Below are 16218 nucleotides of genomic sequence, written 5' to 3'. Positions count from 1 at the left end.
GGAGGTCCGGGAAGAAAGACAAGGTGGGGGGGGGACCCAGAGGATGGGCAAGGGGTATATTCAGAGGGACAGAAGGAGAAAAAGGAGAGTGAGAGAAAGAATGTGTATATAAAAATAAGTGACAGATGGGGTACGAGGGGGAGGTGGGGTATTAGCGGAAGTTAGAGAAGTCGATGTTCATGCCATCAGGTTGGAGGCTACCCAGACGGAATATAAGGTGTTGTTCCTCCAACCTGAGTGTGGCTTCATCTTTACAGTAGAGGAGGCCGTGGATAGACATGTCAGAATGGGAATGGGATGCGGAATTAAAATGTGTGGCCACTGGGAGATCCTGCTTTCTCTGGCGGACAGAGCGTAGATGTTCAGCAAAGCGGTCTCCCAGTCTGCGTCGGGTCTCGCCAATATATAAAAGTCCACATCGGGAGCACCGGACGCAGTATATCACCCCAGCCGATTCCTGGTGAGGCAACACTTCACCTGTGAGTCGACTGGGGTGATATACTGCATCCGGTGCTCCCGATGTGGCCTTTTATATATTGGCGAGACCTGACGCAGACTGGGAGACCGCTTTGCTGAACATCTACGCTCTGTCCGCCAGAGAAAGCAGGATCTCCCAGTGGCCACACATTTTAATTCCACATCCCATTCCCATTCTGACATGTCTGTCCACGGCCTCCTCTACTGTAAAGATGAAGCCACACTCGGGTTGGAGGAACAACACCTTATATTCCGTCTGGGTAGCCTCCAACCTGATGGCATGAACATCGACTTCTCTAACTTCTGCTAATGCCCCACCTCCCCCCGTATCCCATCTGTTACTTATTTTTATACACACATTCTTTCTCTCACTCTCCTTTTTCTCCCTCTGTCCCTCCGAATATACCCCTTGCCCATCCTCTGGGTCCCCCCCCCCCGTCTTTCTTCCTGGACCTCCTGTCCCATGATCCTCTCGTATCCCTTTTGCCTATCACCTGTCCAGCTCTTGGCTCCATCCCTCCCCCTCCTGTCTCCTCCTATCATTTTGGATCCCTCCCTCCCCCTCCAACTTTCAAATCCCTTAATCACTCTATCTTCAGTTAGTCCTGACGAAGGGTCTCGGCCTGAAACGTCGACTGCACCTCTTCCTACAGATGCTGCCTGGCCTGCTGCGTTCACCAGCAACTTTTATGTGTGTCACCATAACATTCCAACTCTTATACTCAATACTTTGATTTATAAAGGCCAATGTACCAGAAGCTCTCTTTACAACCCTATCTACCTGTGACGCCACTTTTAGGGAATTTTGTATCTGTATTCCCAGATCCCTCTATTCTACTGCTCTCCTTAGCGCCCTACCATTTACCTTGTATGTTCTACCTTGGTTTGTCCTTCCAAAGTGCAATACCTCACACTTGACTGTATTAAACTCCATCTGCCATTTCTCAGCCCATTTTTCCAGCAGGTCCAAATCCCTCTGCAAGCTTTGAAAACCTTCCTCACTGTCCACTACACCTCCAATCTTTGTATCATCAGCAAATTTGCTGATCCAATTTTACCACATTATTATCCAGATCATTGATATAGATGACAAATAACAATGGACCCAGCACTGATCCATTTAATATCAGGGAATGTGTACAATATACATTGTGAAATTCTTGTTCCTTGCAGACATCCACGAAAACAGAATGCCCCAAAGAATGAGTGACAGTAAAAATGTTAGATCCCCCAAACCCCCTACTCCCCTCTCCCCCACACAAGCAGCAAAGCAATGGCCCTCCCCTCCCCTGCTGACTTCAGCAAAACAAACACCAGCACTCTCCACCCACCAAGCAATCAATAGCAAAGTCCCCAAGAAAGACCATGATCTGCAGAACAACAAAAACTAATCATTCACCCAAAGATTCAACACACCACAGGCTCCCTCTCTTCCTAATAAAGGGGCAGAGAGGTGCCCCCTTTTACAGCAAGTGGGGAAACCAGCAAAGACAAATAACTCACTGATTATGATGTAACTGTCTGCTACATCACTCTTTCCCCCCCCCCACCCCGAGTTCTCCAACTCAGGAATCAGCAACAAACTCTCTCCCATCAATGAGAGAGCACACGATTCGCAGAATACAGAGACCCCAACAGCCGCTCCGCTGTTCCCAATGTTCCGTTTTCTCCCACAGCACTTCAGTTGGCAACACCATCATAGAGTTGCTTGTCGCCAGTGCTGCAAAACCTAGGAACTCCGAAGGCGCGATCACCTTCTAGGCCACATCTTAGGGATATTGAAAAATGGCCAGTCGTGACCCCTCAGGAACGGGTCCCTCCGCAGCAAAAGACAAAGTCTGTGTAGCTCCAGGTTAGGGTCCTCGACAGAACCCCATCAACCTTGTAAAGGAAAAAGAGAGACATTAAAGTTAGAAGTTATGTTGTTTCCACAGATGAGATCAAAGGAGTCGCTGTTGAGCACCTTCATAGTTCCACCCACAAGCTGCCAGTGGAAATAATAGAGGCAGATGTAATTTCAGCATTGAAAGGCAGTTAACCAGTTTATGGGATAGGGAAGAATTAGGGTGAAATGGGTCTAATGCAGGCAAATGGGATTAGTATACATAGGCTTAATGGTTAGCATGTTAAGCATGTCAAAGAGCCTATTCTATGTTGTATAACTCTATGACTCTATAAAATCTTGCCTATATTTTTCAGGCTACAGGAAAGCCATATCCTTTCCAAATGGTTTACGATTAATTTCTCTATTTGTTTGGGAACTTGGCCATCCTGTTTAGAAGCTCTCAGATCAGACTGGCTTAACAAACATGTGCTTTTCCTTCATCTGTTTGCTCTGAGAATGTGGCAAATATTTACTGCCATTCATAATTAATTCTTAATTGAGTGGTTTCTTGGCCATTTCTGATTGTAACTAAAAGCCAAACACATTGGTAGGCAGGTATAAAATCACTCTTGGGCTGAATCAGTATAACAGATAACCTGAAGGACAATAACGAGCTAATGGGTTTTTACTACAATCCAGTCAATTTCTGCCATTTTTACTGACATTGGATCGTTAAAATTTAAATTAAAACTCCCCAGCTTCCACAGTGTAATTTGAACATATTTCATGATCAATACTCTCAGGTTTTGAATATCACTCTCGTAATTTGACCACTATGCTACCACAGCCTGAAGTACCTGGTGGCCAACTCATAATCACAAGAATTTCTTCAGATGATGAAATTCAGCACAAAATGCAGGAAGAACCCAACATTCAGGCAGGAATGAATAAATTGTCAACATTTCAGGCCAAGACCATTCTTCAGGACCGGAAAGGAAAGGGAAAGATGCCAGAATAATAAGGTGGGGGGAGGGGAAGGAGGAAGGAATCTGATAGGAGAAGAGAGTGGACCATAGGAAAAAGGAAAGGAGGATGGGCGCCAGGGGGAGGTGATAGGTGGGTGAGAAGAGATAAGAGGTCAGAGTGGGGAATAGAAGAAAAGGGAAGGGGGAGGAATTCTTTTTTTACCAGAAGGAGAAATTGATATTCATGCCATAAGCTTGGAGGCTAGCCAGACTGAATGTAAGATGTTTTTCTTCCACCTTGAGGGTGGCCTCAACATGGCACAAAAGTAGGCCATGGACTGACATGTCGAAACGGGAATGGGAAAAGGAATTAAAAGGTTTGGTCACCGGGAAGTTCCACTTTTGGCAGGTGGAGCAGAGGTGCTCAACAAAGTGGTCTTCCAATTTACGATGGGTCTCACCAATAGAGTAGAGGCCACATTTGGACCACTGGATACAATAGACGACCCAGCAGATTTGCAGGTGAAGTGTTGCCACACTCCGAAGGATAGTATGGGGTCCTGAATGTAGGTGAGGGAGGAGGTGAATGATCAGGGTTAACACTTTGGCCACTTGCAGGGATAAGTACTGGGAGGGAGATTAGTGGGGAGGGACAAATGGAGAAGGAATCATGGAGGGAGTGATCCCAGTGAAAAGTGGAGAGTGAGAGAGAGGAAAGATGTGTTTGGTGATAGAATCCCCTTGGAGGTTGCAGGAATGGAGGAGAATGATGTGTTGGGTGTGGAGGTTCATGGGGTGGTAGGTAAAGACAAGACTAACTCTATTACTGCGAAGGAAGTGGTAAGATTGTGTGGGCACATATGTCCAGGAAATGGAGGAGATGCAGGTGAGGGCAGCATCAATGGTGGAGGAAGGAAAACCCTATTACTTTGAAGGAGGAGAACATCTCTGATGTCCTGAAAAGGAAAGCTTCATCTTGGGAGCAGATGCAGCACAGTAGAAGGAACTGAGAAAAGGGAACAGCATTTTTACAGGAGACACTGTGGGAAGAGATATAATCAAGAAAGCCGTGGGATCGGTAGGTTAACGAAAGATGTTAGTAGACAGCTTGCCTCCAGAGATGGAGACAGAGGGATGAAGAAAGGATAGAGAAGTATCAGAAATAGGCTAGGTGATTTTAAGGGCAGGGTGGAAGTTGAAGGCAAAGTTGATGAATTTGACAAGCACTTGTGCCTTGATGAGGTCACCCTCAGGGTGGAGGAGCAACACCTTATATTCCATTTGGGTAGTATCCAACCTGATGCGAATATTGATATCTCCTTCACATTAAAAAAAGTTCCCTCCCCCTCCCCTCTTTGCACCTGCCCGTCACGTCTCCCTGGTGCTCCTCCTCCTTCCCTATCCCCTATTGTCCATTTTCCTCTCCTATCAGATTCCTTTCTCTCAGCCATGTATCTTTCACACCCAGCTAGCTTCACCTATCACCTTCTACCTCATTCCCCCACCCCCCCCACCTTTTTATTCTGGCATGTTCTGCCTTACTTTCCAGTCCTGAAGAATGGTCTCAGCCCAAAATGTTGACTGTTTGTCCATTTCTATGGATACTGCTTGACCTGCTTAGTTCCTCCAGTATTTGTATGGTTAACTGTTAAGCTTGCCAATACTTGCTTGAAGAGGGGGAAATATAGCCAGGGCGCTTATCCCAGGTCACTATGTAGTGATGCCAGACTGAGCATGTGCAAACATCAATGCCTGGCAATAACAGAATTGAGTACATCAGTAGCAATTCTTCCAGCTTTTCTAGCTCAGCAGGGAAAAGGAATGAAAACTAATTGGTGTTTGAAGAAGCACACTTGATTGTAAATTGATATCATCAGGGGAGGCCTGGGGAAAACTAGAAGAACAAAAGAAAGTGTAACATGCTGATTGGAATTTGCAGGCTGTAAGTAAATATTTCTGAAACATCCAACGCAAAAGTTCCATTCATATACTCCTCAACAAATTAATGTTCAGTTGATGCATTTAACGAGGACAAAGGAAACAATTTACACACTTGCACCATGATTTGTTTTACTTAACACTGCAAAGTGAATGCTATATGCCACCATCATTTTGTTTTGCATGCTTGGTATTGCTGGCAACAATTAACACAGATTAAAGTCTCTCTGGTTTTGTGTCTGAAACTCTTAGCCATTAACTGTTGTGCTGTTACTGACTGGAAGGCAAATACCTATTTTTAAAAAATCATGTAAAGAAACAGTGTTTTATTTCAAAATTGCCCTTTCTTTTATTGACCATGATTGCCAACTAATAGAAATTATTTCTGCTCTTTGTAGCAAAGTGGCAAATATAGCTGAATGAAGGTAAATTTATGTGCTTGTAATGTATTACTTAATCCCTTCTAATTGTGGATAAACTGGGATTAATGATGCAATTTAGAAACTTTCATCAGAGTAACTGGTCAAATCATTGGTTTGTGTTTGGCTACTACTATCTTGAAACTCTTTCATGGGACAAAGGTTAAATGGGTCATTTTGTATTTATTGTTAATCCCCAATGTCTTTGGCATTGGTGGAAAGCTGCCATCTCAATCTGCTGTAGTTTGCAGGGTAAAAGTACATAATGGTGTCATTGACTAAGGTATTGCAGGATTTAGAGCCAATGATGATGACACAACAGGAATATGTTTCAAATTTGTAATGTACTGTGTTTTGTTAGGTAATACCTACTGGAGCCTGTTTGTCCTGGTGATGGAGGGAGTAACTTCAGGGCAGTGAAGTGGTGCCCAATTTATTTTCCTGTGATGCTTCTTAAGTATTGTCAAATGCAAAGTACACTTCAGTGTATTTTATTCCTCATTACATTTGCAATTCCAGTTTCGTGCAGTAGCAGAAAATGAAGTCATGTCATGGTTCTGTTTAACTACTCTTTATCATGTTTTTTCATGCTCGTTATTTATTGCTATTTATCTATATTTGCATTTGCACAGTTTGATTCTGTTTACAGTTACTGTTCTATAGATTTGCTAAGCATCCCCGTAGAAAAAGAATATCGGGTTGTATGTGGTGATATGTATGTACTCTGATAATAAATTTTACTTTGAAGTTTGAAATGAACCGTGCAAGCTTTGTAATAATAGTGTACATTTATAGAGGGAAAGATCCTATATTGCATTGTAAGAGTTTGTGTTTTTTTGATTATATGTGGAAGAAAGTGTGAATATAAAGCAGTAAATAATTTACATTTGGAATAAAATGACAGTGTAGCAAGCAGTAAATTGCCAAAACTATCATGGCAATTTTGCTCTTAGAATTGTAATTGACATTTCATTAATTTATTATGTACTTGTGTAATTTTTCTCCTTGATTGGGTGGTATGGTGGTTAGCACAACGCTTTACAGTGCCAGCGACTCGGGTTCAATTTGCAGCGCTGTCCGTAAAGAGTCCGTGTGTTATCCCTGTGACCGTATGGGTTTTCTCCAGGTGCTGTGGTTTCCTCCCACAGTCCAAAGATGTACAGGCTGTTCAGTTAATTGGTCATTGTAAATTGTTCTGTGATTAGGCTTGGGTTAAATCAGGGCTTTCTAGGCAGCATTCCATGGTGTACCTGGATAAATAAACAAACAGATTGATAGTGCACTAAATGAATGACAGGCAGGGCAGTGGAGCGGGAGCAGCTTCATTGTTATTTCACAGTTTTGCATCACTGGCTGCAAGATCATCTGAAGTGGTACTTCTTCATTTGTAAAGTCACATTGCATTAGTTGTCCGATCATTTCTTTTCCCCTATCACTTGAGCATGCTACATTACTAGTTCTTGCTCAAATGACCACTTCTACTCTTTCAACTCAGACAGCTCTGCCAGAAGTCCCTTAATGTGTAGGTTAACCTTAATCCTGTCTTCTCCAAGCAACCGTAAATCCTACATTTTCATCAGAAGTTATTTAAATACAATCAAGGTAATTGTGTTCTTTAGTCTCCATTGTAAGCATGACCGTGATGTCCTTCTGCACTGTCACATAATCCCTGGACCAGGAATCTACATCAAAAATGGGTTAAGCAAGCATCACGCCACTAAATATATGACACTTTTTCCTTATGCAAGAGAAAGCAAGGTAATACAGCTTGGGATAATTTAGTCTTAGCATCTATGTTTCATCTCATCACATGTAAAACTGTATTGAATGAATGATAGCTAGATATTGCAGGGCTGGAGAGGGCCAATGAAGGTTAGAATTAGTCTTCATCTTGAGTACTCAGCCATATTCTACAGCAGTCAAAAAGTTGCATGGATTTTCCTGAAACACTTGGCAACAGCAGAAGATATTCTATAAATTACAGGAACTTTTAGAAGTTTTTATTTCATGAGTCTCACCGTGTAATTTAAATATTAAAGTTTAATCCGTTATTATAATCTTTTGCAGTAAAGTGTGAAATGGGATCCATACTAAAATTGCTCTGATTTTGGTATGTAAGTTGTAATACTACAAATGCTCCCACCAACAATTTATCAATTAGAAATGCAAAGCTTTTACTTAAAAAAAAGTATTTTGAACTCGGCCCCACCTGTTCCTCCATTTTGAACATGGCTGTTCTGATAGACTCCAATTGTACACTCCCTCCCTCCACTGTTTCTGACACAGCCTCTCATGTAGTATGGAGTAGAAGATATATGATTTGTCACTGTGGCTGATCTGGGGAGAGTAGGGGACTTATGATCTGTTTGATCCATTGCATGGAAATGAATGAACTCAGGAAGTATACACAGCAATAGAATTCACAGAGTAAGTAAGTTTACTGATACTTTTCTAATTTAATGTTTGGTACTTTACCAAGATCAGAATCAGAATCAGGCTTATTATAAGGCATGCAATTCATTGTTTTGTATCAGCAGTGCAGAGCCAAGGGATAAAATTACTATCATTTACAAAATAAATAAATAATGCAAGAAAAGGAAAAACTAAGTGGTGTTCATGGATTCATGGACTGACTGTATCATTGAGTGTGGGTCTTCAGACTCCCGTACATCCTCCCTGACGGCACTCACAAAAAGAGGGCATGCCCGAGCTGGTGAAAGTTCTCAGTGATGAAAGCTGCCTTCTTGTGACACCGCTTCCTGAAGTTGTCCTTGATGGTGGGAAGGGTTGTACACATTCAAGTGGCTGAGTCTACCAGCCTTTTGCATCCTCTTGAGATCCTGTGCATTGGGGTCTTCATACAGGCACCATTCCAGTCAGAATGCTCTCCACCGCACATGTATAGAAATTCATAAGAGTCTTTCATGACATCTGAAATCTCCTTAAGGTTCTGAAACAGTGGAGCCACTGGTGTGGCTGCCTGCAATGATGTGTTGAGCCCAGGATAGATCCTCCAAGGTGTTAACCCCATGAATTTAAAGCTGCTCGACCTTTCCAACTTTGGCCCCTCAATGATGACTGTTGAGTCCTGCTTCTCCTTCTTGAAGTCCATAGTCAATTCTTTTGTCTTGTATTGATTATAAAGTTGCAGTTATGACTCAACCAGCAGAACTATCTTACTCCACTGGGTCTCTGCATCACCTTCAGAGATGTTACTAATAACAGTGATGTCATCTGTGAATATCAATAGAGCAACACAAATGCTGCACAAATTCCTTAGTGCATAGATTAAAAATGTAGGCTCATTCTGGAAGCAAATAGTGATTATTGAAAAAAAGTGTCAAAAGAAACCTTAGATGGCAAAAAAATTACTAAATCTTCACATTTAGATTGAAGACTTCTGCCCTATAAAAGTCACCCGTCACAGTTTTTTGCCATTTATAAACACAAGAAATTCTGCAGTGCAGGAAATCCAAAGCAGCACTCAGAAAATACTGGAGGAGCTCTACACGTCAGGCAGCACCCGTGGAAATGAATAAACAATTGACAATTTGGGCCGAGACCTTTCTTCAGGATTGGAGACGAAGGGGGAAAATGCCAGAATAAAAAGGTGGGGTTTGGGGAAGGAGGATAGCTAGAAGGTGATAGGTGAAGCCAGGTGGGAGGGAAAGGTAGAGTGCTGGAGAAGAAGGAATCTGATAGGGGAGGAGAGTGGACCATAGAAGAAAGGGAAGGAGGAGGGGCACCAGGGCAGATGATAGGCAGGTGAGGAGAAGTAAGAAGCCAGAGTGGAGAATAGAAGAAGGGGGAAGTGAGAGGTAATTTTTTTAACCGGAAGTTGAAATCTATATTCATGCCTTCAGATTGGAGGCTATCCAGATGGAATATAAGGTGTTGCTCCTCCACCCTGAGGGTGGCTTTTTATTCCCTTCATATTGCAGCTAAAGGATTGAAATGATTAATGCAGTAACGCAAGGAATGCGTACAGCATCACATAAAACAATTCTCCAGAGATATTCTCAGCCGTATTCACTGTTCATGTATTTCTACTATGCACCACATACAGTATATCATACAACAAAATTTGTAGCAATGAATGTTGTAGAAATCAGTATTTTGTGACCACAGAATGATTGCAGTAAAGAAAACAAGCAGTGACTCATTTAATAATACAGCAATGTTGTCATACTATTTATTGTGTCAGCTACAGAATATATTTTAATGTTATAAACTGCTTGTTCTAGATAGCACTGAGCAAAAGTTGGGTGATAATTATTGCCAGTCGAACACCTAGACAATAAGACCATAAGATACAGGAGCAGAATTAGGCTACTTGGCCCTTTGAGTCTGCTCCACCATTTCACCATACCTGATCTATTTCCCTCTCAGCCCCAATCTTTTACCTTCTGCCCATATCTCTTTATGCCCTGACTAATCAAGAATCTATCAACCTCTGCCATAAATATACCTGATTACTTGGCCTCCACAGCTGCCTGTGGCAATGAACTCCACAGATCTACCACTCTCTGGCTAAAGAAATTTCTTCTTATCACATTATAAATGGATGTCCCTCTATTCTGAAGCTGCGTCCTCTGGTCTTTGACTCCCCCACCACAGGAAACATTCTCTCCACATGCACTCTATCAAAGCTTTTCAACTTTTGATAGGTTTCAATGAGATCCCCCCCCCCACCGCCACCACTCATTCTTCTGACTTCCAGTGAGAACAGGCCAAGAGCCATCAAACACTCCTCAAATGATAAACCTTTCAATCCTGGAATAATTTCTGTGAGCCTCCATTCAACCCCCTCCAATGTCAACACATCTTTTCTTAGATAAGAAGCCTAAAGCTGCCCACAATACTCCAATTAAGGCCTCACCAGTGTCTTATAAAGCCTCAGCATTACATGCTAGCTTCTATATTCTCATCCATTGTATGCCATTTTTGAGGTAAAGCTTCCACAAGAGACTAGTTTGTCAACTAGCATACATCATCATAAGAAGACAAGTTTTCTTTTCTGCTTATTATTCAAGTATGCCAGTCTGTCCTTAGATCACTAATGCTGTCCATAAAACATAACTGGATGAAAATTTGTTTTTGATTGACACCCAAATGTGCATTAGTGTTGCCTATCCATTGTATTCTCTTAAAGATATTCCATCAGTATAACCTATAGCTACTGGTAAGCACCAAGCAATCAAAGATCTATTTTTATCCTAACCTTTGTAGTATTAATGCACAGAGATAAATCTTTGGGATTTTGTTTTATAGCTTTTGCTCTGTGGTTGTCAGTTTTTCATTTGGAAACTGCTATGTTTGTAATCAATCCATAAATCGTAATAGCATAAACTAGGCATTGGCTGAAACATTCATTCCTGCGACTAGAAACTTGTTTTCCCATCAGTTGTTATTTATAATTAATTTCTACCTTTTCAATTGTATTTAATAAATCTTAATAAATAATAATTGTTTGCTTATTTATGCTTTATTAAATATCTATTTACTTGTCTGTTTTTGATCTATTTGATCTGTTCTTAAACATCTCTAATTTTCAGAGATATTTAAAACCAGTTATTAAGGTTTTTGACAGCTCTGAGCTGTCTGAAAGCCCACTGGAAAATTCATGGTGACCTACCGGCTTTCACCTCCTGAGGCCTGGTTGCCACTCACTGTTTCCACCTCCTGAGGCCTGGTTGCCACTCAATGTTTCCACCTCCTGAGGCCTGTTTGCCACTCACTGTCTTGCTGGATGGTTCTGGAGCTGGGTCTTGTGCCATAGATTGGCGAATAACAAGCAGGGCTGGAGAAAAGTCTAGATTGTTGTCTTATGGCATGGGGGCAACCATACATTAAGACAAACAATGTTTCAATGAATATGTATTCTTCACAAAACAAACAACAGAACTAAGTTCCCTTTGGTTCTCTTTCTATCATGCAATTATCTTAGGATGTTAGAAATTCACATCACAGGAAGAGGCGATTCAGCCCTACTTTTCTATGCTGGTAAAAAATAGAATATTTTGGAATGATGCAAGTTGCTCAATGCACCCAGTTTTGGATGGCACTAGAGGAAGGATGTGATTGTGATGGAAGAATTGTAGAGGAGATTCACTAATATGTTACTTGGATTGGGTATAGGGCGATATTGGATAGGCTGGTTTGTTTTCCCTTACTAATGGAAGCTGAGGATTGATATGAGATTATAAATGTATGTCAAATTATGAGCAGTTTAAATAAGGCAGATACTCTTTTTTCTAGTGGTAGGGACATCAAAAACAAGAAGACATAGGTTGGAGGTGGGAGGAAGGAATCAGAATCATGTTTAATATTGTTGGCATATGTAATAAAATTTGCCGTTTTGCAGCAGTAGTACACTGCAACACACAATAATAAATAAAACTATAAATTACAATAAGGAGTGTGCATATGTATATATATTTTATCTATATAATATAAGTAAGGTTTGTCCATCATCATCGAAGAATACCTTGATGCCATTAGTACTTTTTACGAGGTCGAGTTGCTAGCTCGACGCTCAACACAGCACGGATGGAGAGCGTGCACGGGAGCCGGCCGGATTTCACCCCGAAGTCCAGCGCTGATGCCGCTACGTCACCAGCTGGCTTATTATGATGGTGTCGAGACTAGCGCTTGATTTGAATTTAAATGAGGGAGAGTTGCACAGTGTCAGCCTCACTCTCTCTTCCCAATTCCCATCTGGATCCAGTGGCAAGACAATAGTCGAGACGGCTGGAGATGGGACTAGGCGCAGTGGATGACCAGGACGTCTTCTGTGTCTTGTCATGCTCTACACGCTCCATGACGTTGCAGAGACTGCCTTCTTGACCGTTGGACCTTCCATTGGTCTCGTTCGCTCAATTCGCCGGAGTCTGTCTTCACATGCTGGGATAGACAACTCCCTACCTCACCAGGGGTTTGAGTCCCATCAGCTACCCTTACCTGGTTTAGCCGGCTTGTCAAAGCTGTCGCCTGACGTGTGGCCGCTGTCGCATGCAAACAGCTACGGGGAGCCACAGTTGAGAGCTGAGTGCCAGGTGGGGACCAAAGGTGGATTAACTGCCTTGAAAAGGACGTGACATGTTTCCCCACCAGAGGTGCTACCCCTCCCTGACACCCCATATATATAATAAGTAGTGCTAAAAGAGAGGTAGTGTTTATGGATTCTTTGTCCATTCAGAAATCTGATGGTGGAGGAGACAAAGCTGTTCCTGAAACTTTGAATGTGTGTCTTCAGGTTCCTGTATCTCCTCTGCGATGGTAGCAATGAGAAGAAGGCATGTCGGGTGATGGGGGTACGTACTTAACGATGGATGCTATCTTTTTGAGTCATCACCTTTTGAAGGTGTCCTTGATGCCAGGGAGGCTAGTACGCATGATGGAGCTGACTGAGTTCACAATTTTCTGCAGCTTTTTCTGATCCTGTATAGTAGCCTCTCCATTCTAGACAGTGATGCAACCAGCTAGAATGCTCTTCGCAGTTCATCTGTAGAAAATTGCAAATGTCTTTTGTGATATACCAAGTCTCCTCAAGCCCCTAAAGAAACATAGCCACTGCCATGCAACAGCATGTTGGGCCCAGGATAGATCTTCAGGCACGTTGACACCCAGGAACCTGAAGCTGCTCACCCTTCCCACAGCTGATCCCTTGATGAGGATTGGTGTGTGTTCCCGCAACTTCCCCTTCCTGAAGACCACAATGAATTCCTTGATCTCACTGATGTTGAGTGCAAGGTGTTGTTTCAGCACCAGTCAACCAGCTGGTCTATCTTGCTCCTGTACGCGTCCTCGTCACCATCTAAAATTCTGCCAACAATAGTTGCGTTATTGGCAAAGTTATAGATGGTGTTTGAGCTGTGCCTCTCACACAATTGTAGGTGTAGGAGTGTAGAGCAGTGGGCTAAGCATACATCCTTGAGGTGCGCCATTGTTGATTGTCAACGAAGAAGAGATGTTATTTCTCATCTGCAGTAGTTTCTTAGTGAGGAAATCAAGGATTCGGTTACGGAGGGAGGTACAGAGGCCCAGGTTTTGGAGCTTAGTTTACAGAGAAAATCATTACTATCTGGAACTCAATGCCATAAGAGGTGGCAGAGCCAGAGAAATTGCAATTTAAGTAGAAACAGTATAAAAGGATACAGGTGAAATGAAGGCAAATAAAATTAGTGTAGATGGACAAAATGGTTAGTATGGACATGATGATCTGAAGGCAGCCCACTTGTGTTATGCACAACTCTATGTCTCTCTCTGTATAGATATTATTGAAGGTTGACATTGTAAATAAATCTTTTGAATAATATGCAGGAGACACATGTAGAATCTAGTAAACACGAGGAAATCTGCAGATGCTGGAAATTCAAGCAACACACACAAAATGCTGGTGGAACGCAGCAGGCCAGGCAGCATCTATAGGAAGAAGTACAGCCGACGTTTCGGGCCAAGACCCTTCGTCAGGACTAACTGAAAGAAGAGATTCTTCTTTCAGTTAGTCCTGACGAAGGGTCTCGGCCCGAAACGTCGACTGTACTTCTTCCTATAAAATCTAGTAAGGTGGCTTTTCAATCCTTCTATGTTACTTACAAAAGTCATACATGTACTTGAATGATCAGATGTGCATGTGCACAATTATTCAGATTAAAATTTCCCAACTACTTAAATTTTGAAAGCAAGAATTTGTTAAAATACAACTTTTTTAAAGAGCTATATTTGTAGGTATGGGCTCAGGCTCATTCAATATGATAATTGCATCTGGCACAGAGGAACAATGTGTCTCAAGGAATATTCGCACATCTATTTCAGGAGAGACAGGTGCCATTAAGCATAAAAGTTGTCCTAGCAGGAACAATTTGGATCTGAGAAACTGTGGCAGTATTAATTTATCAATGATCTTCCCTCAAGTGTAATGTGACGTTTGAAAAATATTTAGTTTTGCACTGTTACTGTGGTTTGATACTTAAAAGCTGTCCCTTAAGTTGATCCCTCATAGAACGAAACCACGGTTACTGGATAAAGTTATGCTCAGAAGCTCCTTTGCCATGGGTTGTTGCCAAATCTACCACCAGCTCTTTGACTCATCAATTTAATGGTGGGAGACTTGCTTTTTTTCCCAGTGTATTTTCTGTCCCCCTCCTTTCATTGCATCTGATTTACTTCTAAATCATTTCAACACTTGTTTCAGTGTGTGAGTGCGTTTCTGCTTTAAGTCTGTGCTACTTGGAATGGACCTGTAGTTCTCTTGTTTTGGAAAAAGGTTTGGTGCAGACTTATTTTTGTTAATTATTTGTTTGTTGCACCGATGACTTAAATTGTTTGGCATGCTTTCAGGAGAGCGTTTTTGAAAAGAAATTGTAAATTGTTATTGCGAAGATGCGAAGAGATGTTTAATAATCTCCCAAAGGACAAATATCTTAGTATTGCCTAGACAACCTGTGAGGGGCAAAGTAAACTGAAAGCTCGTCTCTCAGGTACCAAGCTGCTGCTACTGCTGCTGCGTTTTATTTTATCCCGGGCTCTTTTCCGTTCGTTGAGGATGGATCATGCACTCTTTGGATAATCTGTTTTTTTTTGTGTGTGTGTCGTGCTATGGAGGGAGTAATAATTCTGGTGTTGCTCGTAGTGTTACATCAGCGCAATTTATTTCCGTAAATAGCCGGTTCTAAGAGATTTACAGTGCCGTCAATATTTTGGCATATAGCGGTACTTTCCTCTTATTGTGTGTGAAATGTGGGAATTTTATATTGACTTTTAATTTGGTCTGTGATGTCGCTATGGCGGGGGGTTGAAATGTCATCTAAGTAGTTGCAATAATTCAATACGTCGTGAAAAATAATAGTGGTTAAATCTTTGCGATGTATTGACGTGCGTGCATTTTATCATCGTGCGTGGATCGGATTTGTTGCTTATTTTATTATTTGCCTCGTACTTAGAGCGATGTGTGTGTGTTTTGCTTTTCTCTCTTTTGGGAATCTCTAGTCTTGGTGTACATGGGGTCTGGTCGAGCCGGGGCTGCAAGACGTTCCCTATCGACTCGTCACGTACAAAATGCAAGTGTGACCGACTCTCCAGGTTCGCCATTTTGGCTCAGCTCTCTCCAGATTCGGTAAGTCCTTTCTATTTTTTTAAAGAAACAATTTTCCCTTAGCCTCCGTGAAAACAATTTAAAATATCCATGAACCTTCCTTGTAACTGGATGCAACAAAAGAGGAACATTCCAGCTGCGACTGGAGGCTGACGTTTCATTTTTTTTAAATTACATGTACATTTTATTGACGCATTTATTTGGAAGCCAGAATTTACCTCGGTCCCTAGCATTGGAATAAATTGCAATCGGAATTCATTAAAATATTCTGTCCGGATGTTGCCCCATGAATTGATGTCTAGGCTGTATTAATATTCTACGTGATTAGTTGATACAAATGAAATGGGCAAGCTCAATTTTTGTTAAATATATATATATATTCTACATGCTGTAAAAATGTAGGAACATTTTGTGATCCCAGCCTTTCAGAATTTTACAGTTTTTGTGTCAGCACACGTAAATTATACACAAGACACCAGTACAATTCTGTGCTGGATA

The 16218-nt window shown here is 41.8% G+C and overlaps 1 protein-coding gene across 12 annotated transcripts in view; it reads left to right on the top strand.

Moving 5' to 3' along the window:
- adgrb1a (adhesion G protein-coupled receptor B1a) overlaps positions 1-16218 on the top strand; it is a 566941-nt gene that overhangs the window by 402368 nt on the left and 148355 nt on the right. For all 12 annotated transcript variants that reach the window (XM_063058411.1, XM_063058402.1, XM_063058383.1 and 9 more), the window contains one exon: positions 15615-15741. In XM_063058411.1, coding sequence (XP_062914481.1) covers positions 15615-15741 — 127 coding nt within the window. The remainder of the gene's footprint in view (positions 1-15614; positions 15742-16218) is intronic.

The sequence above is a fragment of the Mobula hypostoma genome, chromosome 1, assembly GCF_963921235.1.
Source record: "Mobula hypostoma chromosome 1, sMobHyp1.1, whole genome shotgun sequence".
NCBI classification, from domain to species: domain Eukaryota; kingdom Metazoa; phylum Chordata; class Chondrichthyes; order Myliobatiformes; family Myliobatidae; genus Mobula; species Mobula hypostoma.
The sequence above is the reverse complement of the archived record's forward strand: the minus strand, read 5'-3'. Positions and strand labels throughout refer to the sequence as shown.